Below are 24184 nucleotides of genomic sequence, written 5' to 3' on the forward strand. Positions count from 1 at the left end.
GCACCTCAGTGTGGCGACCTAGTACTTCTGTCTGCCTGCCTCAAATGCTTTCTTGGCTCAGCAACATGCCCACTTCACCAACACAAAGTCCATTCTTCCTGACGTTCCCTGTTCAAGAGGGAGAACTCCAAAGGGGCGCACACATCTGGAGTTCATTGCAGTGGCTGGAGGCCCTGGCATGCCCATTCTGTCTGTCTCCTCTCTGCTTGCAAATAAATAAAATTAAAAAACTTAAAAAAAAAGAGGAAGAACTCCCAGTCATATTGAAGCAAAACAGGTATTAATGGACACACTCTACCAAGGGAGAGGACTGTGGTAGACGGACATCACAGGCTATAGGAGAGAAGACAGCTCTGCTACAGTAACCGATGCTGTTCAATGGATGGATCCATTTGAAGGCTCTCATAGCTTGTGCCCCGGAGGCCCGAAGGGCTGGTCTTCCCTCCTAGTTGGCTTTTACTGACACAGCCAGATAGGGTGTCCATGGGTAGTGACTTAGGAAGGGTTGGATTTGCTGGGAATAGGAGAGGCTCTCGTTCTGACACGATCTTTTTTCAAGGGTGTGTGTGGGAGGGGGCTCTTCTGTCTCCCTGCAGGCTGGTGGAATTTATCCTGCACTACCTTCCTGACAGTGTGACCAGGCTTCTGGGTGCAACTGTCATTACTCCTTACTCTGAAAATAAATTAATAAAAGCAAAAAAGAAAAGAAACAAGGCCATAGCTCTGTGTTTTCATCACATGCCAAGACACAGTCAAGTACTACTCAAAAATTCACTTACTATAGTAGATATAAGCTCCAACAGTCCTCCCCACATTCTACCCCTTGTCTGCACCTCAGTATCAGAGGCTGTAAGACGGGTTACTACTGAGTCGAAAACACTTGTTCTGGTAAATGATAACCCTTCCTCTTTGTAAACATGGGCCTGACAGTTCAGTGTTTATGCAAACTGATGCCATCCAATTACCCATGCCAGGGCCATTGTGGATACAGGGCTTGCCTTTATGGTTCTATTGTGGTTTCAGTGTGAAATGTCCCGCAGAGGCGCATGCGCTTGAACACGTGGTCCTCAGCTGGTGGCACTGTATGGGCAAGCTGTGGAACCCTGCTGGAGGCGGCGGCTCACTGAGGGACAGGCTGGCCTTGTTCACGCTGTTCGTCATGACTGAAAGGCACGGGGGCAGCTGGCCTCCCCCTCCTCTGTCAGGCCTTCCCTGCCACGATGGACTGTATCCCCTGCAACTGTAAACTCATATAAACCCTTCCTTCCTCATGGGCTTTCTCATCAGGTTTTTGGTCACAGCAATGAGTAAAATGACGAATACAGGGTTCTAAACACCCAGAAAGCAAGAGGATGCATACTCAGTATAACTAAGCAGGTGTTCTTGGCCAGTTGGCTTCCTGGTGCCCTCTCTGCCCTGCCAGGGCCTGGCTATGAGGTTCTAGCTGGCTAACCTCAAACTCAGGATACTCTGGCTTCCACCTCCCTAGTGGAAGGACGACGGGCGCATGCTGCCACTCTGAACGACCAGCTGCTTTCTGCGGCTTACAGAATTAAAGGTTCAGCATTGCCTGTTATTATTTGTAGCCAGTATCAAGTATGCTGGAATAAATAACTACTCTGAAATTTCCTATTTCAAGACAGAACCTGCAATGGGGCTAACGAGATAGTCAATGGTTAAAAGCACTTGCTTGCAAATCTGGCTGGCCCAGGATCTACTTCCCAGCACCCATGTAAAGCTAGATGTGAAACGTGACAGACATGTCTGGTATCTGTTTGCAGTGAAATGCCTGCACACACAAACACACACACAAAGAAATAAAAATATTTAAAACAAACAGAGGCTGGAGAGATGGCTTGGTGGATAAGCACTTGCCTGTGAAGCCTAAGGACCCCGGTTCAAGGCTCAATTCCCCAGGACCCACGTTAGTTAGATGCACAAGGGGGCGCATGCATCTGGAGTTCATTTGCAGTGGCTAGAAGCCTTGGCGCACCCACTCTCCTCTCTTTCTATCTGTCGCTCTCAAATAAATAAATAAATAAATATTAAAAACAAACAAACAAGCAACCAAAGACCCTTGTAACAGTAAGTTCAGTTTAGGCTCAAATCAGAATCAGAGACTCTGAGGAACAAGAGCCTCCACACTCCACAGTGCTCAGGAACAGAGAGACCTGGCACTGCCTGGGCTCCCGGGGTGAGCAGGCCAGCACTCTGACCACACGTTCCCCATAGTCTCGCTGTAACAGGTGTGCTTCTGTGACTCAGATGAAAATCCAACTTCCTTCCTTCAAGGTTCTAACTTGTAGAATGATTTAAAAAGAATTGTAAGAAATAGTTTTCAAGCAGGCTGCACTTTGGTCCCCACAAGGTTTTCTAGGTTTGACAGCCATCCTCTCACAAAAATTGATACATCATTAGTATAAAATTAAGTTTATGAAAACTTGGGAAGTGTGTACAAAGAATGAATCCACAAAAGGAAAATATTTTGGTAATATGCAAACTGTCAATTTTAGCGAATCTAATCTACTAAGTGTTTATTTAATGCAGTCATTTTTTCTAGTCCGATTCAAGTGAAGTGATGTGTTTTACACCTTGTGATAAAGACAAGAGGTGTGGTATCCTGATTAAGAAGGAGAACGCAGTTCCTGCTCGTCATGAGCGGCTTTGCCACACCTGATGGCATTAGGCGAATGTAATAGAAGGTGCACTGGGCTGCCACACACTATCATCGTACAAATCTTCTGGTAGTTCCTCCTCATCTCCATCGGGAAAATAGGTAGGGAAGGGCAGACTTTTACAAAAATCCTTATATGCAGGCAGTGTTGAATCTTTGACCTAGGATAAAAGCAAAAAAGTTTTATAAATCTACCAGTGAAGCTATTTTACTAATTATCATAGTCAAGGATACCTCTGACTACATGCTCAAACATGAATACTACAACTATTCCATTAACAGGGTAAAACATCCTTGTCAAGGCATTCCTGTTTATTCCAAGAAATTTAATTGGTCAATCTTCCTCAAGTTCATCAGCTGCCTCATCACCAATTATTACTGTACACTTTACTATAATTTATAAAATAGCTTTAACTGTACAAAAGGATGTTTATTTTTATTTTTGTTTTTTTGAGGTTGGGTCTCACTCTAGCCCAGGCTGACCTGGAATTCACTATGTAGTCTCAGGGTGGCCTCAAACTCATGGCAATCCTCCTGCCTCTGCCTCCTGAGTTCTGGGATTAAAGGCGTGCACCATCACGCCTGGCCAAAAGGATGAATATTTTAAACTTACAACTCAAACATTCACTATGTTAATTCATTTTTCAAATATAAAGATCTTAGGAAAACTAGAGACCTAAAACATAATAGTTATTCATATTATTATTAACTCATATATTTCTGTGCTTTATTTTCTGTTTTGAACAGCATAAAATTTCAGAGGTGAAGCTTAAACATATAAAACTTACAAAAACTTGTTAGTGTGATCTATAAGAGCACACAAACAAAAATACCACCTTTTATTAAACAAATTAGCTTACATTTAGCAATGAACATTTTTATTGAGAAGTTAAAGAAAGAATAATGCTTAACAAAAACAATAAACCTGGACTGGAGAGAAAGCTCAGCAGTTAAGGTGCTGGCCTGTAAAATCTACAACCCAGGTTCAGCTCCCCAGTACCCGTGGAAGCCAGACGCAGAGTGGGGCATGCATCTAGAGCTCATCTGCAGTGGCTAGAGGCCCTGATGTGTCCATTCTCTCTTTCTCTCTCTCCTTGCAAATAAATAAATAAAATACTTAAAAAACAAACTAATAAATGTGGAGTGTTTACTAAAACCTTCTAATTATGTCTGTGAATTCATTGCTGAGGACTTTTGAGCATAGATACTAACGGATATGATCTTAAATGTTGTTTTATTTTTGGAAAATATTATATTCTTCAAAGCATCTGACTCATTTTCTATAGCCTTTATTCAGAGAGAAAAAAACTCATAATTATATACACAATAAAATAAGGCATATTCATTTTGGCAATAAGAAATGAATAATTTAGTCAAAATAACTACACAGCTGCTAGGAACAACTAAGTACATAAAAAGCAGATAAACTTTAATGTCTCTCATTAAAGTTGCTCCAAGAAATTACCAGTAAGTTGCCCAGGAGAAAATAATCTTGTTTATTTTTTCCCCAATTCTCTGATCTTGAGTTCAATATTAATTAGAGAAAAAAAAACCCTGACAATAAAACTTGTGCTAATTTGACTGTCATAAATAGTTTATTCCCGTTACATTTTTATTTTTATATATTGACCATACCTGAGAAATATTTCAGATAATAAAAGCATCAATGATATCTTTTAAGTACGTATGGCTTAAAACATAAACGGTGAAATCTCATCTCTATAATTTTGTCTTGTGACTGAAGTTCAAAAGCAAGTCTTTGGGTCCCTTGAGCGAATGTGTAAGACGGCACAGCACATACCCTGTGTATTAATCTCACCCTGGCTCTATTCTTTCTCTGCTTTCACAGAGACACCCAACTATAAACCTGATTCCTTTCTTATTTGTGGCCAGTGGTAACCTGGTTCCAATCCTGAGGCAGGGAAATCTGACAGTGAAGCCACACAGTGCATCAGGACTCAGGGACGAGCAGGTGAACAGGCCTGAGTGCACACCCTGCGCTGGGCGGCAAACGCTCTCTGGGTCCTCAGCACCACCAGTAAGTACCAACAGCAGCCACAGCAGCGAAGGCTCATCATTATTTCAACAGGCTGCTCACCATACTACTACTTTAACTTTACAATTTAAAAATGGAAGGTGTCAGCAGCCCGGAACTGTGAGGAAACAAAAGCTCCTGAAAAGTGGGAGGATGTTCATAAGTCTGCCCACGGGGCAGTGAACCAGTCCTCACAGGCAAAGGGGACTTGTTCACCTGCTATCCATCCTAGAAGACAGAAACAGTGAGGAAAACAGATACACGTGTTTCACATCGCAACACTCATTCACCCAACACTCCCCACAGAGTATGTGTTTAAAGTTACAAAAAACATTTTGTAAGAACTGTATTTCCAAAGTTACCCTTGCCCTTTATAATGGAAATGTTTGTGGATATTAATGTACTCAGTGCGTTGAGTCCAAAGTAGACCATGCTGTTTTGTCTCAAAGTCTATCTAGACTCCCTTTTAGAACTGCCTTAGTTTATTTATCTTCTAAAGATCTTAGGTGACAGCAGACCATTAACTAAGTAAGAGTGGAGAGTGTTTGGAAGTCATCTTTTATTGAAACGGCCATGAATCCTATGCAATGACTTACCAGTTGTAAGCCATTTGTAACAAGTCAGAAAACACTGGAATACAGCTTGGACTTGTTCATCCTGCTGCTGTGAAAGAAGCAGGGATGGTATCTGAGAAGTCCCAGCAGTGATAAGGTTCAGCCAGAAAGCCAGCCATGAACCGGTGTGCAAAATGAGCAGAAGAGGAGGATTTAACAACACTTAAAAGTTCATCTGAGCTGGGTGCGGTGGTGCATGCAGTTAATCCCAGCACTTGGGAGGCAAAGGTAGGAGGATCACTGTGAGTTCAAGGCTGGCTTGAGAACGCATAGTAAATTCTGGGTTAGCCTAGGCTAGAGTGAGACCCTACCTCAAAGAGAAAAGAAAAACAAAATCATCGGTGTTGGCACGGTGGTGCCCACCTCTAATCCCAGCACTCAGGAAGCAGGAGACAGAGAGGTAGGAGGATCACCGTGAGTTCCAGGTCAGCCTAGGCTAGAGTGAGACCCTATATTGAAACAAACCAAGACAAAGAAAATCCATCTGCTTTCCATTTTATTTTATCATTTTATTACAAGAAATAATACCTTGCTCTCTCTTTTACCAAGTTGTGATATTTGTAACCTCCAATACCTAGAACGTGGCACTACACTGAATTATGAAGCTGCAATGTCACGTGAGACTGGGTTATTGGGGAGAAGAAATTTCCTTAAATGTATTAACTTGGAAACAACAACAAATAAGAACTTGAAAAAAATTAATCAAATACCCTTCCCTCTTTTTCTTTCTCACCTTCTTTCCTTCCCTTCTTCCTTTTTTCTTCTTCCTGTCCCTTCTCTCTATTCCTCCCTCCCTGCCTCCTTCCTTTCTCCTCCTCCTCCCTTCCTTTCTTCATCTTTTCTTCCCTCATTCTTCCTCCTCCTTCCTTCTTTCCCCCTCCCTTTCTTCTTCCTTCCCCTCCTGCCTTCCTTACTCCTCTTTCCCCCTTCCTTTCTTCTTCCCTCCTCCTTCTCCTTTCTCTCTCTCTTTTCTTTCTTCAGCAGGGTTTCTCTCTAGACCAAGTTGACCTGGAACTCACTCTGTAGCTCAAGTGGTCACAAACTCACAGTGATCCTCCTACCTCAGCTTCCTGATTGTTAGGATGAACCACTGCATCTGACAGTATATTTGTTTCTTTAAGAAAAATAAGAATAATTTGATCAAAATTATGAAGCATTTAAGGGAAATTTAAAAAATAAAAAAAATTACTGATTTTTTTAAAAAAAGTTCTATTTTATTCTAGTAATAGAACTTACTTCAAGAAATGAGAATATATAAGGCAATACCCATTTAAAAAAAATCTGAGTGTTGTTCTTGCTGGAAAATCACTGAAGAGTGAACATATATAGCTGATATTGCTTCTACCACAAACCTTCTTCAGAATGGAGAACTCAAATCTCAGATGTGATAATCATGGGGTTATACTACCCTAGATCCCAGGCAGGATCTTTACTTTGTGTTCTGATGGAAACAAGTCCTTAATGTTAGCTTTCTTTCACTTCATTTTTCTTTCTTTCTGAGTTTTTCTAAAATGCAGGACTTTGGGGGAAGCACAGGTCTGATCACAGCAACATTAGCGCCGACATCTCGCTGCCCCGGGAAGCGTCTGCCTCTGGTCCCTCTCTGGGGGACTACTGCCCCTCACTTTCTCCTAGTCTTCCTTTTTCCAGAGTGACTCACAGAACCACTCAGCTCTTCTATTTGCAGGGCAGCGAATGGTGATATTTTGATGATCATTTTCCTAAGATTCCTTTCTATTTCTGAAGCTCTCTCTGCCTACTACTGGCTCTGCCTCCTGCAGCCTTGTTTTTATGGATCATGGATCTGGCTTACTTTATAGTGCAATTTCCTCCTCACTCAGTTGCTACTGAGAAGAAAAGTCTGGCAGAGAGCATGTAGAAAAAACATGGGTTCGTGTAAGGGTGCGTGTCACGGTCGGAAGGAGCTCACAGAGTACAACTGCATATTTGAGTGACAGGAAATACGGACTGACTGGAATTAGCTCAGCTGGTAAAAAGTTTGACCCCAGAAACCATGCTAAAAAACGTCGGGTGTTGAGGCATACACGCTAATAATTCCAGGGCTAGGGAGGGTGAGGCAGGCGGATCTCTGGGCCGGCTGGTCGGCCACTCTAGCCTAATTAAGTAAGTTCAGGCCAGTGAGAGTCCTTGTTCCAAAGGAAAAAAGAAAACAGCAGGTGGTGGGCACCTGAGGAACGCCACATGGAGTTTTGCTCAGCCTCCACAAGCATGTGCACACCCACACACACGAGAACACATATCCAAAGAAAAGACACACGCACACATACCTTCACTAAGCAGTTCTTATGTCCAGGCACGGAGCCGTTCACATAGATTATGTTGTGCTTTGTGTTTACTCTCCACACCTAAAGCAGGAAGAAAAGCCAACTTTTAAAAGGAAAATAATTCAGAAAATACTTAACTAAAGCAAACAAAATGGTTCTAAAGGCCGAGAAAGTACCTTGATCACATGTGCACTTCAAAATGTCAAATAAGAGCTGGAACACCCCACATCCTATGTGGAGTCCTGTAAGTCCTAACAACGTGCACCTCACTTTAGACTAAACAGAAATGTAGTTGACCAGGATGCTGAATAACTCAAGGGACTCTGCTGGCATTCATAAGAATTCCAATAGAAATTTGATGTTGTATTTGGTTACACTGCTGCAAGTAGCAACCAGGAATCCATAATTCAATTTATCTAATGTTTAAAATAAGCAAGCTGAGCAGATAGCATTTAGAAAGATTTCTACATGCAGAGGAAAAAAAAAAAAAAAAACGTTAATGAAAGAGAATGGCCAAGAAATGATACTGAAAAAGTACAGCAGGTGGACAGGGAAGTGAGTCTTCACTCTTGCTGATATTTAATGCCACACAGAAAACTGACAGATAGTCTTTGCTAAGTACAAACAAGTTACAGAAGGGAGAGCAACCTTCTATCCATCTGACAGTTGACTTTAGGTGTCACCTTGACTGGACGAGGGCATGCTTGGAGAGCTGCTAAGCATCACTTCCGGGTGTGCCTGTGCGGTAGTCATGGGGAGGGCCCGCCCTCGGGAAGGAAGCATCATCCACCTAGCTGAGACCCATGTTAATCCAAGATGGAGAAAAATATTTTCTCCCTCCTGTCCTGAGACTTCAGCACTTCAGGTTTCCTGGGCTTCACACTAGGTGCGCCGCTTGTCCTCCTGGCTGGTGTTTAGTCTTCTGCTTCGGACTGAGAACTGCATCACTGGGCTCCTGGGCGCTGACGCTTTTTGAGCTGAGTCAGGCTTCAAGCACATTGGGAAATCTAGCTTGCAAATAGCTTGTGAGATTTCTCAGCCTCGGTGTGATCATTCAAGAGAATTCTCCAGATAAATATCCTTTCACGTACCTATCAGATTATATATCCATCCAGCCAACTGGTCCTACTTCTTTGGAGAATTCTAATATAGACTCGAATATAATTATGTAAAATTTCTTCTGGTCAAAGTCCACACGTGATGGGGCTGGAGATTCTCTAGTACCCACATAAAGCCAGAGGCACTAGTTGGTACATGTGTCTGCAGTTTGTTTGCTGTGACTAGAGGTCCTGGTGCACCTATTCTCGCTCTCTCTCTACCTCCCTTTCTCCCTCTCTCGAATAAGTGAAAACACAAAAAACAAAACAAAACAACAAAAAACAAAAAACTACATTGCATCCATGATCATATAAATAATTTCCACTTAGCTACTACAAACATTTAAGTTCGTAGATTAAATTTCTTCCTTAAAATACATTCTTTAATAAAAATAAATGTATATTACTACAATCTTTTAAGTGCAGTCTTTTCCCCCTTAATGTGATTGCTCCTCTCTTCCTTACACCTACTTTACCCACACATGCGACATACAATGGAAGACAACCCAGCATATAACCTTTCACTTTTCTGTGATTATATGATGCATACAGAGGGTACTATGCCCGTACTTTGAATCTTATTTATTTTTGCATGCTACCTTATGAAAATCATCCAGGTAAAATAGTAGATGACTCTTTTTTTTTTTTTCCTTTTTAATGATCACATATTCCATGGTGTGGATTTAAAAAAAAAAAAAAAAAAAGGCAGAGTCTCTGTTTAGTCCAGGCTAGCTTTGGACTCAAAGTGATTCTCCTACATCCTGAGTGCTGTGATTAAAGATGTACGCCACCACACCCAGCTTGACTTGGATGTTTAATATAATCATGTATCACCCATTACAGAGCTACTCATTTCATTTATTTTTAATGCCATGCATCCCATGCCTACAACTCTATTCCACCCACACCTCATACACCTCTATCCCTCCTTAACAGTTGTAAAACTATTTAGTACAGTAGTAACCAACACACGTTAATACATATTTTGATACCTCTGCATTCAGACAAGTTAACTGTTCCTAAAGAGTCACTCTGCAGACTTACTTTCAGGCCATATGCTGTCCTACTTATATTCCCCATCTGTCCAGGCATTTTTGTTCCAGGCCAAACTCTGGCCACATCCTAAATGAGAAAACCAAAGTTAGCTCTTTTTAGTACTTTTAATTTCAAACAATACTGACTAAATCACAATGGATAGGAAAAACAGTAATCCCAACAGTAATAAGCTCAGTTTCCCCCTTATTCTGCTAGGTCAGCAACAAGATGAATACAGATTTGGACACATTTATTTCCAGAAAATTTTCTTCCTAAATTAGATTAGACTGATTAGGCCCACTTTGTTTGGACTGGGGAAATGACCCAGCAGTCAAAGACACTTGTGTATAAAGCTTGCCAGCTTGGGTTTGATTCCCCAGCACCCGCATAAAGCCAATTGCAAAAAGTGATGCATGTATATGGCATGGGTGGGTATACAGCAGTAAGAAGCCCTGGTGTTGTGTCTATGTGGGTACGTGTACACACACACACACACACACACACACACACACACACACATTTTGATCTGCTTCCTACTAATCTGTTTACTGACCGACTGACAAGATTTCACCTATAGCCCTGCAGCTAGAATGATCCTCTTCCTTGCATTAGGGGTTACTTTTCTTGACCAAAATTATCAAAGGCTTTAGAATACTGTTTGTTTAGCCCCAGCTGGGTCTGTTTTTGGCTCAGAATGGATACTCAACCCTCATCATTACATGTAAAGTGAACTCAACCTGAAAGGAGAAAGTATCTCATGACTCATAAACACTTTTCTATCAGGTACTCTCACATCAGCAGGTAAAACTCCAAGTGGAAAAGACTCATCATAGAATTATAAACTCTTACTGAGTATGGTGGTTAATTTCGATAGTCAACTTGACTGGATTTACAGTCACCTAGAAGATACCTCTGGGCATGTCTCTGAGGGCAATTCCTCTGAGGTTCTAGACTGACTAAACAAGGAAAAAGGAGAAAGGGAGCTGGGGTCTCTCCTCTTCCTGACCATAGACACAATGAGACTAAGCTGCAGCCACTCTGGCTCCATGAGCCTCCCTCCCTCTCTTCCCTCAGTTCTGTGTCAGGTGTTTTGTCACACCAATGAGAAACTAAGCAACTAATTTATTGTGCATTACAACACAGCTCCAAAGACAATTCTGAGTATCACTCTTATTAATTCTACACAGTGTATGTTGATAAACATATTTACATTAGTAAAACAGGATTAATGCAGACCCTCCAAGTATACTCCAACTCTTTTTTAAAAAGTAACTTTTTTGTTTATTTTTATTTATCTGAGAGGACAGAGGGAAAAAGAGGCGGGGGGGGGGGGAAGGGGGAGGGGAAAATGGGCATGCCAGGGCCTCCAGCCCTGCAAACAAACTCCAGACACGTGCACCCCCTTGTACATCTGGCTAACGTGGGTCCTGGGAAATCGAGCCTTGAACCGGGGTCCTTAGGCTTCACAGGCAAGTGCTTAATCGCTAAGCCATCTCTCCAGCTCTTAAGGTGATTTTTAAAAAATTAATTTATGTGTTACACATGTGTTTGATGTGTGAGTGTAGAAGTTAGAGGACAATTCTGGAGTGTCTGCCATCTCTTTTCAACTTCTTTTGAGACGGGGTCTCTCCTGTTTTGCTACCTTGTGTGTCAGTGTAGCTGGCCCCCAAGCTTCTGGAATCTCCAGGTCCTGCTTCTCACTGGCACAGATGAGTGAGGAACACAAAAGCATGGTTCTTTGTTTGGACTCATGTGAGAGTTGGGAAGGCACAAACTCAGGTCAGCAGACTCTGCATGGAAGTGCCTTTAACTGCTGAGCCATCTCCTCAGCTACTAGGATATTCCAATTCATAAGATTACGAAACACACACTAGCTAACCCTTAATAAAAGTATTTACATAAACATATAACAGTATTTTCATGACACACAACTACCATCAGTCGTAAGAAGAGAAAGTTGTATATCACCAAACTAAATTTTAGAAGATTTCATCAACCGAAACAGAAACTGCAGACGCGCAGAGGCTACTCCCCCCAGTCCCCACAGCTGTGCGATCACGACTCTCATTTGTCTCCACAGACTTTGATTAGTTTGAATAACTCATGTAACTGTAATCACAAAATACGTGCTCTAGCTTCTTCCACTTAGTATGTTTTCAAAGTTCTTCCACACTGCAGGGGGTCTAGCAATCTTAGCAGTAGCTCACTTTGCACCTCTGCTTAAAAGATCCCTTACTCTCCCCCCGCCCCCCACACTTGGTCTAGGGGATTGAACTCGGGGCTTCACACAAGCTAGGACTAGAGCTGGCTCCCTCTCCTCTCTTCCCACCCTCCTCAGATTAGACTCAGAGTCTCACACGTGCTAGGATAAGAGACCTCTTCCCCTCACCCTCCTCTTCTTCCTCTTTTCTCACTCTCCCTCCTTTTCTCTCTGCCCCACCTCTCTCAGATTAACCTTGGGCCTCACACGTGCTAGGAGAAAGGCTCTATCACGAGACTATAAACCCAGCCCTGGTGTGCTCACTTCCAAGCACCAAATCAGGAGGCACAGCATGATGGTTTGTCCAGTACTGGTCATGTGTACATTGATTTCCTGGCTAAAGAGGTACTGGGGAACTTAATCTATTGTGAGGTTGTTATTTTTTTCTTTTCAGTTAACATATATTTCCCTCTTTTTTTTTTTTGGTTTTTCGAGTAGGGTTTCACTCTAGCTCAGGCTGACCTGAAATTCAATCTGTAGTCTCAGGGTGGCCTTGAACTCACAGCAATCCTACTACCTCTGCCTCCTGAGTGCTGGGATTAAAGGTGTGTGCCACCACGCCCCACTTCCCTCTCTTTTTTTAATACAGTGTTTCATGTATCCAAGGCTGGCTCAAATTCATTATGTAGCTGAGATAACCTTGAACTTCTGATCATGCTGCCTCCATCTCAGAAGTGCTAGAATGACAGACATATGCTACCATGCCAGGTCACTCTGTGTTGGAGATCAAACCCTGAGACACATCCCTAGCCCCGGCAATTTCTGAGAGCAGGTGAATATCTAGTCCCCATTAAGTTTTTATCATTTGATTTATACCCACTGGCAAATCCTGGCCAACAATGGTAGTCTCTCATTCTGTGTACATCTATTAGCTGGCATTGCATGGCTAGGAAGAACAGCCCACTGAACTTACTTATTTGTGGATCCATTCAATTTATTTATGTAAGTAGAAAATAAGGAGATGCTAACTTTATTTTTATTGTTTTGTTTTGTGACAGGGTCTCATGTAGCCCAGCTTGGCCTTGAACTCTTCTTGATCCTTTTGCCTCAGGCTCTTTGTTCCTGAAATCTGTTACTATTACTTTTTGGTTTGAAGTCTGATCGTCTCAGTTTGCTAAACGGAAAGCTATTTCAGCTAGTTTCTGTGTCTGTCCCTGTTCAGCACTCCTCGTTTTCTTGTCAAAGATGCTTTGTGTTCGCTATGTCTTTCTAATCCCATAAACTATTAAATGAGCCATCTGTCAAGGACGTCCTTTTTTTTTTTTTTTTTCCTTCGAGGTAGGGTCTCACTCTGGCTCAGGCTGACCAGGAATTCATTATGTAGTCTCAGGGTGGCATCAAACTCACGGTGATCCTCCTACCTCTGCCTCCCGAGTGCTGGGATTAAAGGCGTACGCCACCACGTCTGGCAAGGACACCCTTTTAATGGAGCACAGTGTTTAAAGCCAAGACCTGGGCTGGAGAGATGGCTCAGCAGTTAAGGCACTTGCCTGCAAAGCCAGAGGACCCAGGTTCCATTCTCCAGGTCCCATGTAAGCCAGGTATATAAGGTGGCACATGTGTCTGGAGTTTGTTTGCAGCGGCTAGTCATTCTCTCTCTCCTCCCTCTCTGTCTCTAATAAATCCATAAATAAAAACAAGACTTGCTCCCTGCAGTGGAGCGCTGTGGGCTCAGGGCACTGTTAGTTACTGTTCCTCATGCTCAGTGTGGCTGTCTTTCATCTGCATACTTGGGCTCATTCCCAATGTCATTCCATTTTGCATTATGGATTTAACTCCTTCCTTGTTTCTATTGTGAAAATGGAAAACATTAAGATTCCAGGGTTGGTGAGATAGCTTGCCTGTAAAGACAGAGGACTGCCCAGGACCCATGTAAGCAAGATGCACAAGGTGGCACATCTGGAGTTCTTTTGCCATGTCTAGAGGCATTGGTGCAACCATTCTCTCTGCTTCTTTTTCTCTCTCTCAAATAATTAAAAATAAAATATCGAAAAAAGAAGATTCCAGAGGTAAAAGTAAACCCAGGAAGCATACCTAGGGAATGTCACTCCTGCCACTCCTACGCTTTTCCCCAGCCCTTGGAGGTAAGTAATCTCATTAGTCTCTGCTTCACCTTCCTGACCCTTTGTTTTACAAAAACATACAGAAAACATATGCTTCCTAATATGCCATAAATCACTTCTCTTCCCCATAAAGATCTCACTCTTTTTATAGCTTAACAGTTTTCCGCTAAGTAGTCACAATGTGGATTACCAACCCAAACTCCTAAATGCGGACTGGGCATTTATGCTTGCTAATTAGCGATCCCACTGTAACGACTAATTTTGTATGAATGCACTTTGGGGAGGAGGCCTCCGTGCGAGTTTCCAGAAGCAGGCCTGCTCCGGGGAAGGCAGCTGCCTGTGTGGCTTCATTTAGCACCCTATCTCCTTCTTCAGTGCTGCAGTGTTCGCATTCCCAGCAGCGGGCTTGAAGGCCAGTTCCTGGCATTCTTGCCAACCAATTTATTTCCACCTTTCAGTAGATAATATGACAAAAATTAAGCTGCCTGAACACACAATCTGTTAGGCAAGAACTTGCTGTCTAAAAGGAGCTTTAATCTGTTTCTTGGTACGAGAGAAACAGAACGCCCCACCTGCATTTCTCTGAAGCTCTGAAAAGAAGACCTCAGCCCCGTCACACACGAGGCAGTCTAGGCCCCACCTCTGGGAGTCATGAAACCAGAAATCCAAAGGGGCCTGTCCTCACTTCTTATGCTTGTTATTTCTCCATTTGTCCCTGTCCCCTCCCCTGGGCCGGGGTGTTGTCCTTGATGACCTTCCCCAGCTGCCCCCCTTAGGCGAAAGCCCCGGCGGGACGGCTGCTGTTGGTGTCAGCATCCTGGGCGGGAGGAAGTGAGGGAGGGCAGTGGGGAGGACTGTGTGGAGAACACTGCTTGCAGGAGGACAGGCTCTGGAGAATGGGCAAGCTCAGAACCTGTGAAAGAGTGACAGATCTTTCGACCCACCTGAAGTCACTGGCTTCATAATTTTTTTCAAATGTTTATTTATTTGAGATACAGAAATAGGAAGGTGTGTGTGTGTGTGTGTGAGAGAGAGAGAGAGAGAGAGAGAGAGAGAGAGAAAATAGGCACACCAGGGCCTCCAGCCACTGCAAATGAACTCCAGATGCGTGCGCCCCCTTGTGCATCTGGCTTATGTGGGTCCTGGGGAATTGAACCTGGGTCCTTTGGCTTTGCAGGCAAGTGCCTGAACTGCTAAGCCATCCCTCCAGGCCCACTGGCTTCATAATTTTGAAGTGGCTTAATTTGAGAGAGATGGAATACTGTAGGTAAAGAAATTATGTACTTTGCATTAAAAAAAAAGCCTCACTAGGTGAGGTGGTTACGCCTGTAATCCTAGCACTTGGGAGGGTGACATAGGGGCATCACTAAGAATTCCACGTGAGCCTGGGTTATCCACTAAGACCCCCCAGATCATCACTGGCTATATACTCACACCAGTTGAAATAGCTCCAGGTCTCCTATGGGTCTTTGTTTGACCGTGAGAAGCAGGTTGACCTTTAAATCCCCATCTTTTCATGACACCTTGAAAACCTTTACCAATGCTGGAAAAAAAAAATTACATAATGAGTCAAGTGTAAAATATTTCTGTCTGTACACTTTCTTAGCAGCATCTTGGAGGTTGAACAGTTTCTTATCTAATCAAACTAGAAAAGGCTGTTCTAGAAACCTGACAAATGAACATTCCTGTACCTCTGCTTGGTTTGCTCCCCCCCCCCCCCCCACCGCCGTCTGACTCGGTGCAGTGATTTGATCAAGACTTAAGACAACAGCAAAATTACTTGCAAGGACACAAGGGGTTTCTCTGAAGAGGAGGTTGCGCCCTTGTAATCCTGTGGGATGATACAGTGATGGTACAGCTCTGCCAGTTTCAAAGCACTTACAACAGAGGCAGCCAGCCATTAAGATGGACCACACGATCCCACCCCCGGTGATCCCACCCCCGGTACTCGTGCTCAATCCTCTTCCTGAGTCTGCGCAGACCCACGACTCACTTCTAATGAACAAAACAAGGCTACACGATGAGGGCACTTCTGAGGTTTGGTGACAGGACTGGCTTCCCTCTTGGGACTCTCACTTGTTAAGCTCTGGAGGAACCAACTGTCATCATGGTGTTCACTGTCCTATGGCGAAGCATGCAACCAGGACAGTGCCAGCCAATGGGTGAGGCCCTAAGGCTGCCAACGACCATGCGAATGACCTGGGAAGTGATTTTTCTCATGCTGGGCCCCAAGGTGCCAAGAGCCCTGGAGAATAACTTGACTGCAGCCTTTGGGAGAACTCGAGCCAGACACACGCTGGCAAGATGTTCTAGAATTTCTGGCCACAGGAACCGAATAAATGTTTGTTTTAAGCTATTAAGTTTTATGGTAATATATTGGGCAGCAACAGATAACTCATATAACAGAACATTAAATTAAAAAAATGAAAATGCCGAACAAGTTTTATTTTAGAGGATACCAAATGGATTTTGGTCTTGGGTTTGAATAAGAATGTAATGAAAAAAAAAGGAACAATTTCTTAACCTTAAAAATCCCATTTTTAATGAAAATACTTTATTTCAAATGCTGTTAGCTAGAAAAACAAGCAACAATAGCAAGGTTCAAGCCTTACTAAACAGTATCTCAACGTCAAGCATATCAGCACACATGAAACCGTACAAGGAATGCTCTACACATCTTTATATATTTTTACGATGAAGATTGCTCAGTGGCTAAAGGCACTTGCTTGCAAAGACATTCTTCATTTTCACTGGAAAATATTTCAATATATATTTTATTTTCTGCATGTGTTTGTGTGTGGAAGTTCACAGGCCAGAGGCTGACATCAGGAATCTTTGTTCCCACTCTCCACTCTATTTAGTAAGGCAGGGCCTCTCACCTGAGGCTAGAACTCATGGAATCAACCAGTCTAACTAGCCAATTTGCCCCAGGGATCCGCAGTCTGTCTGCCCAGCACTAGGATTACAGCTGTGGGCTGCACACAACCCCCAAGCACTCAGGTAGGTTCTGGGGATCCAAAGTGGTCCTCCTGCTTGCACACCAAGCACACTATCCACTGAGCCACCTCCCCCACCCTGTGAACATATGTGTAATGAGGTGTTCTGCAATTTCAACAAAGTTAGTTATGATTAGTTCAGGCCAATTATGAAAAGAACAAACAGGAAAAGATTAAGAAAACAATGCTTGGCTGCAGAGATGGCTTAGCGGTTAAGCGCTTGCCAGTGAAGTCTAAGGACCCCAGTTCGAGGCTCGATTCCTCAGGACCCACATTAGCCAGATGCACAAGGTGGCGCACACATTCTCTCTATATATCTGCCTCTTTCTCTGTCTGTTGCTCTCAAATAAAAAATAAATAAAAATGAACAAGAAAACAAGGCTATTTTTACAAGAACTTTTTTGCTAAGCACTTGTTTAAAAAAGAATTATCAGACAGGAATAGATTGAAGAAAGCCCTATGAATAAAATGATTTTAGATAAATCAAAAAATTCATTATAAAAACAATCATAAATTATACATAGAGCCCAGCAGGTATATATAATCAAATCACACATAGAAATTTGTTTATAAATAACTCTTCAAATTAGTCAGGTGAATACACTGATACATAAGTTTTTCCCATAACTGAAAATAATGCATATTCCTATCAAAGATAAAACAGAAATTTAATGTATATTCAATGGAAAACCAGATATTAAGATTTATGAAGAGAATAAAAGTGTACTGATAATATACTTAAGAAATTCAATCAATGTTTCCCACACAATATGAACTTTAGAGCATAATTATAAAGTAAAAACCACAATAATTTTAAAATGAGAAGAGACACATCAAAAGAAGAATTTGGGCCTATTCTATCACTTAGCAAAGGGCATTTAAGAGGGGGAGAGAGGGGCTGGAGAGATGGCTTAGCAGTTAAGGCACTTGCCTACAAAGCCAAAGGACTCAGGTTCGATTCCCCAAGACCCACTTAAGCTACATGCACAACGTGGTACAGGTGTCTTGAGCTCATTTACAATGGTTGAAGGCTCTGGCATGCCCAATCTCTCTCTCTATATATATCTGCTTCCTTCTCTCTCAAGTAAATAAATAAAAAATTTAAAAAACAGGGAGAGAGGGAGACAGAGACTAGCAACACTAATCTTAAGTGAATATGTTTTTAAAGACCACATTTGGGGCTGGTGAGATGGCTTAGTGGTTAAGGCACATGCCTGGGAAGCCTAAGGACCTGGTTTGATTCTTTAGGTCCCACATAAGCCAGATGCACATGGTGGTACATGCATCTGGAGTTTATTTGCAGTGGCTTGAGGCCCTGGAACACCCATTCTCACTTTCTCTTTCCCTTTCTCTGTCTCAAAAAAAAAAAAAAAAAAGACCATATTTGAACATGGGCCATTCTTTGTAGAAGTTTGTTAGTATCTTCTGAGTTCTCAAACTGATGATCTCTTCCTTAATATGATAGAGTGATTGGATGCACAAATAAAATGCAAGCCAGGTAAATTACAGAAGATAATTGGGCTGATTTTAAGAGTAAATGATTACAGGATGAAAGTGGCATTCTGAAAGTAGTAATTAATCTTGTCAACTAATTACAGACTGTTTTTCAATCTAGGCCTGGAATGCATCGTGCAGTTACACTGTGCACATCGGGATCCTCCTCAGTAAATAACCTTTAAACAAAGGGCCAAGACACAAATGACATGGCAAATTAGTGGCTTAATTCAGTGCCTGGGGAACAGAGGGCACCTGTTGGTCCATGGGAGGTGCAGGTAACTGTTCTAGAACATCCCCCAATTTTGATCCAACTTGAGAACACAAGCAAAACAAAAGCAAGAATGAACTAGTCTTTTCTTAGCATACCAAGCACATTTCAAAGATAACATTTTAATAAGTCAAAGAAGATAAGATTTTATGAAAAATTATAAATAACAATACATATACTACCTCACAACTCTTTTCTTTGAGACAGGTTTTACTTTGTAGTCTAGACTGGCTGAAAACTGCTATGTAGCCAGGCTTGCCTGAACTGGAGGAAATCTTCTTGCCTCAACCCAGGTGTTGGGGTTATAGGTGTGAGCACCTTGTCAGGCTGCCCATTATAGTTTATTTATTTATTTATTTTCCCCGAGGTAGGGCTTCACTTTAGCTCAGGCTCTCCTGGAATTCACCATTATTCTCAGGGTGGCCTCGAGAACTCAGGGCAATCCTCCTATCTCTGCCTCTGCTGGGATTAAAGACGTGCGCCACCACGCCTGACCCACTGTAGTTTTTAATGGTCATGGAAATAAATAAAAATGCTCAAACTAGGAAGAAAGAACATAATTTTAGACATCTCAACTTCAGTCTGAAAATAAGAACATAAAAATAATTCTAAAGCCGGGCATGGTGGCGCACGCCTTTAATCCCAGCACTCGGGAGGCAGAGGTAGGAGGATTGCCATGAGTTCAAGGCCACCCTGAGATGACAGAGTTAATTCCAGGTCAGCCTGGACCAGAGTGAGACCCTACCTCGAAAAACCAAAAAAAAAAAAAAAAAAAAAAAAAAAAACCAAAAAAAAAAAAATAATTCTAGAGCCAGGCATAGTGGCTCACACCTTTAATCCCAGCACTTGGAAGGCAGAGGTAGGAGGATCCCCGAGTTCAAGGCCACCCTGAGACTAAATAGTAAATTCCGTTAGCCTGGGCTAGACAGTGAGACCCTATCTCAAAAAACAAAAAAAGAATTCTAGAGGGGGCTGGAGAGATCATTTAGCAGTTACAAGATACTTGCCTGAGAGCCTGATGGCCTGGGTTCAATTCCCCACTACACATGTAAAGCCAGATACACAAAGTGGTTCATTTGTCTGTAGTTCATTTGCAGGGGCAAGAGGCCTTAGTGCAACCATTTTCATTCTCCCTCTGCGGGAGGCTTTAGTGTCCCTATTCTCATTGTCCCTCTCTATTTGCATATAAATAAAATATAAAACAAGAATTCTAGAGTAATTACAGTGTATCAAAATTTATTTTAAATAACTGTGAGGTTTAATCTATAAGACTACTGCCCTTCTTCCTCATCCACTGCCCTCTGTACATGTTCCGTGCATGACGAACACGGCCATGTGCTCCATGTGGTCTGGTGTGTACCTCGAGAAGTCAGTGCAACATCTGTTACTGGTCACTGCTGTGCCATGTGTAGAAAGAGGACTGACTTCTTTCTTGTTTCCAAATATGCTCTAGGCCCCCTTTCAGCTTAAAAAGAACAGGAAGAAAAAGGGAGAAGGTCTTGCAGATGTAACTGTAAGAATGTTCCAGAAGGCAATGCATCGTTTCATGTTTCTCAGCAGTCTGTAGATCTCCAGAGATCACTGCTACGGGAATGGCATCCCTCGTCGTGTTATGACACAGGAGCAAACACCCAGGTTCAAGCAGTCCATCAAGTATCTTTGCACTTTGTAAGGCAATGTTCACCAGTACTCATACTGTGAACAAGGTAAGATGCCCATGAGGTAGAGTGACCATATACCTTTTCCAAAAGCCATTTCTTCTTAGTTCCGTGTGAACTCTTTCTCCCAAGTCTCTTCTTTGCCACTGGCTTTTGCATCTTTCTCTCTCCCTGAATCACCCTAGTTCTCTCTCAAACCACTTCTCCTCATATTTACCACCAACCTCTACACTCTATCTTCCTCTGTAGTTACTTCTTGAAAATGCAAATGATTTTCAGTAAAATAAAATTTGCCATGTAAATTTTAACATATGAAAGAGTTGTGACTTGTAGGCACCCATCACTCAGGCCAATTACCAACTCCAGGTGTAATGTGCTTCATCTGCCCCTCTTCTGTGCAATTCCAAGCTACTGTTGGGAAGCAAACTCTAGATATCCTATCATTTTACTCATAAGTATTCTACGACAGAAAGACAAGAATCCTTTTAAAGAAAATGTCAATACTATTATCATAACCTATAAAAAAAGTAACCCCTCAATATTAAATATGCAGTGCTCAGACTTCATGTCCTCCTTTAAAGGAGGATCTCTTCACAAAGTTGTCCTCTATCTTTCCACCCTGTCTCTCCATCCCATGATCACTGCCTAATTTTGTTTCCTTAATGCCCTGTGTACTTAATGTTCCATGGAGAGAAAGACAGTGAGTCCTGCTGCTCCTTCTTTTCTCACTATAATCTAAGATACGGACTGGAATACTATGACCTGCATGGGCCACCTGTTTCTGTAAGATTTTATTGGACTACAGAAATGCATTATTGCCTATACTGTGTTATAGCTTTTAATGGCAGAATGAGTAATTGCAAGACACCACAATATTTGCAGACCTCAAATAGTTACTCGACCAAGCTCTTTGAGAAAGTCTATGGACCCTGAAGTTACTAAAATAAGCTGGAATTCTACAAAATTGTCATTCAAGAATTCTGCTGCCCTGTGGTTCCATAATGTACCAGGTGCCTCAGCCAATCAGTGGTTCAGCACAAAGCAAACATCTCAGGACTGGCGTGGTGGCATCCATCTTTAATCCCAGCACTTGGGAAGGGAGGCAGAGGTAGGAGCATCTCTGTGAGTACAAAACCAGCCTGAGACTGCAGAGTGAGTTCCAGGTCAGCCGGGGCTAGAGTGAGACCCTGACTTGAAAAAAAAAAACAAATTAAACAATCCCCTCAAAACAAACAAACAAAAACCCAGAGCCAACATCTCCTTCTCTGCAGGCTATGCCACTGCTAGTTCAGAGAACTTCCCAAGGATGACAATCTCGTCATACAGGCCTGTCTCTTATTTTAAAATGCTGAACAGGAATAACAACACAAAACAGCAAATAAGCTTGTCTGCAACCTTGGATAGTTCCACAGTAAAGTGTTTAGCTTAGTGCATGTGAGGCCTGTTACAACTTTTACATCAGCCACCACAAATCCTAGTCTAGTGGAGGCCTTTGTTCATGCACCCTCTTCCCTCTGCCTCACACACCCTTCGTACTGTGCTGTCCATCTTGCTATTGCTGCATGAAAAACCAGGAAGTGGTTTTGAACAAGGACTGTATCACCTGCACAACACTTAGGTCTTTCTTGAAAGAAATCCATGATTTTAAGTAGACAGTTTTCAAACAGAACCATTTCTAAATTAAGTACAAACTTCACCTGATTTCTGCTCTAACAGTTTATGGGGCTTGTAGAGAACCCCTCAGAAACCTCTCAAAAACTAAGTGGAGAGGACTCTTAACTTTTCTCAAGGACACCCCAAGATAAGGTCATATTTTTACATTTAGTAAATAAAAGTTTAAGCATGGGGTGGGAGAGAGAAGAAACCACTGGTTTAAGTTCAGCCTCACTATGTTTAAATATCACACGGAAGCTGGGCATGGCAGTGTATGCTTTTGATCCCAGTACTTGGAAGGCTGAGGCAGGCGGATCTCTGTGAGTTTGAGGCTAACCTGAAGGTAAAGAATGAATTTCAGGTTAGAGTGAGGCCCTACCTTGAAAAAAACAAAACAAACAAAAAAATAAGTAAATAAATATGTAAATATCACAAAGAAAGAGACTCACTTCAGCTCTTATCCCTCATCAAAACTGGGTCTTTATTTACATAAATCACCAAGAACTGATTTAAGATGAAATTTTTAACTATGAAAAAGTATTGTTGAGTTAAAAAAAAAAAGGTGGGCTTGGGATCTAGCTCAGTAGGCAGAGTTCTTATCTAGCGTGCAAGAAGCCCTTGGTTCAGTCCTCAGTGCTACATATACCAGGCTTGGTCACACCTCTGTAATTCTAGTATTCAAGAGGAGGAGGCAGGAGGATCAGAAGTTCAAGGTCATCCTCAATTACATATTAGATTTGAGGACAGTATTAGCAAATTTATTATCTTCCTCAGAATTAGCATTTAACTCATAATGATCAAATATGGTAGAAACACTGTGTGAGATGTATTTTCTTAAAGTTTCATTTATTTTTATTTATTTATTGGAGAGTGACAGAGAGAATGAGTGCACCAGGGCCTCCAGCCACAGCAAACGAACTCCAGATACATGAGCCACCTTGTGCATCTGGCTTATGCAGATCCTGGGGAATTGAGCCTTGAATTGGGGTCCTGAGGCTTCACAGGCAAGTGCTTAACCACTAAGCCATCTTTCCAGTCCTAAGAGATACATTTTTGAGAAAGGGTCTCACCCTGTATGTAGCCCAGGCTGGCTTCAAACTCGCAATGATCCTTCTGCAGAGAACTGGGCTTGGCACATTTTCATTTTTAAGTATAGCATCTTGTTTCAACAAATCATTCATAAATTTAATCTCTATACATTTCCAAAACACAGCAGTTCTATAGAACCTTATAAAGCTTGAATCAACATTTCCCCAGTTCAGTGTGGCTGATCACTGGTGCACAGTTCTGTGTTCGTCAATGTGGTCAGAAGCTCTCCTGCAACATCCATATAGATGTAACTGAGTTAGTGACAACACGGCCTGACACACAGGTTTTGCTGTCTGTCTAAAGTGCTCATCATCAGTATGTGGAACATTTTTATCACCTAGAGTATGCTGAGCAGGTTGCCTACAGCTCCCCTGTGACATCAAATCCAGCTCGCTTGATAGTATACGAAAGAGTCAACTGCGCAGTGACTCCTTCGATTTCCTGGCTATCCTAAACATACTCAGTATGCTACATCTGCTGTCCTGAGTAGAGCCACTCTTCTCAGAAAGAGAAAACGCCAATAATGAATCCTGCAAAAGCATGAAGAGAGCCACAGCAGCTCGGTGCAGCTGTCCCATCATGCTGGTTCTTCAGTGATGAGAACTGCAGGTCCCTCCTGGGTTCATGAGTTCAGGCAAGGGCAGGTTAGGCCACTTGGAAAGATGAAAAAAACTTTAGACGCTATCTAGTCCTCTGATCTCATGTTCCAGATGACAGAATCTAAATCCAGACAAGTTAAGCTACTTTCTCAGGGCCAAATTCCTGGCCAATGTAAACATCTAGCTGGCCATACCTTCAACATAGGCCATACTGTCTTCTAAGAAATACATTAGGACAAAAATGTAAAAATATCCCAGCAAATCAAAGGCATGAAGCTATTTCAAGGGCATCCTTTGTCATTACCCTGTAAATTCTAGATGTAGTACCATATGTGATTTTAGAATTTGAGACCATTCTGTA

The 24184-nt window shown here is 42.3% G+C and overlaps 1 protein-coding gene across 1 annotated transcript in view; it reads right to left on the reverse strand.

Annotated features, from left to right (window-relative positions):
- Positions 1-2414: 2414 nt before the first annotated feature.
- Positions 2415-24184, reverse strand: part of Mrpl3 (mitochondrial ribosomal protein L3) — a 40826-nt gene continuing 19056 nt past the window's right edge. Inside the window, exons 7-10 of the mRNA XM_004664325.2 lie at positions 15498-15606; positions 9750-9827; positions 7612-7689; positions 2415-2835 (exon numbers count right to left, since the gene is read on the reverse strand). Coding sequence (XP_004664382.2) covers positions 2683-2835; positions 7612-7689; positions 9750-9827; positions 15498-15606 — 418 coding nt within the window. The 3' untranslated portion in view covers positions 2415-2682. The remainder of the gene's footprint in view (positions 2836-7611; positions 7690-9749; positions 9828-15497; positions 15607-24184) is intronic.

This window comes from Jaculus jaculus, chromosome 17 (genome assembly GCF_020740685.1).
Source record: "Jaculus jaculus isolate mJacJac1 chromosome 17, mJacJac1.mat.Y.cur, whole genome shotgun sequence".
Taxonomy (NCBI): domain Eukaryota; kingdom Metazoa; phylum Chordata; class Mammalia; order Rodentia; family Dipodidae; genus Jaculus; species Jaculus jaculus.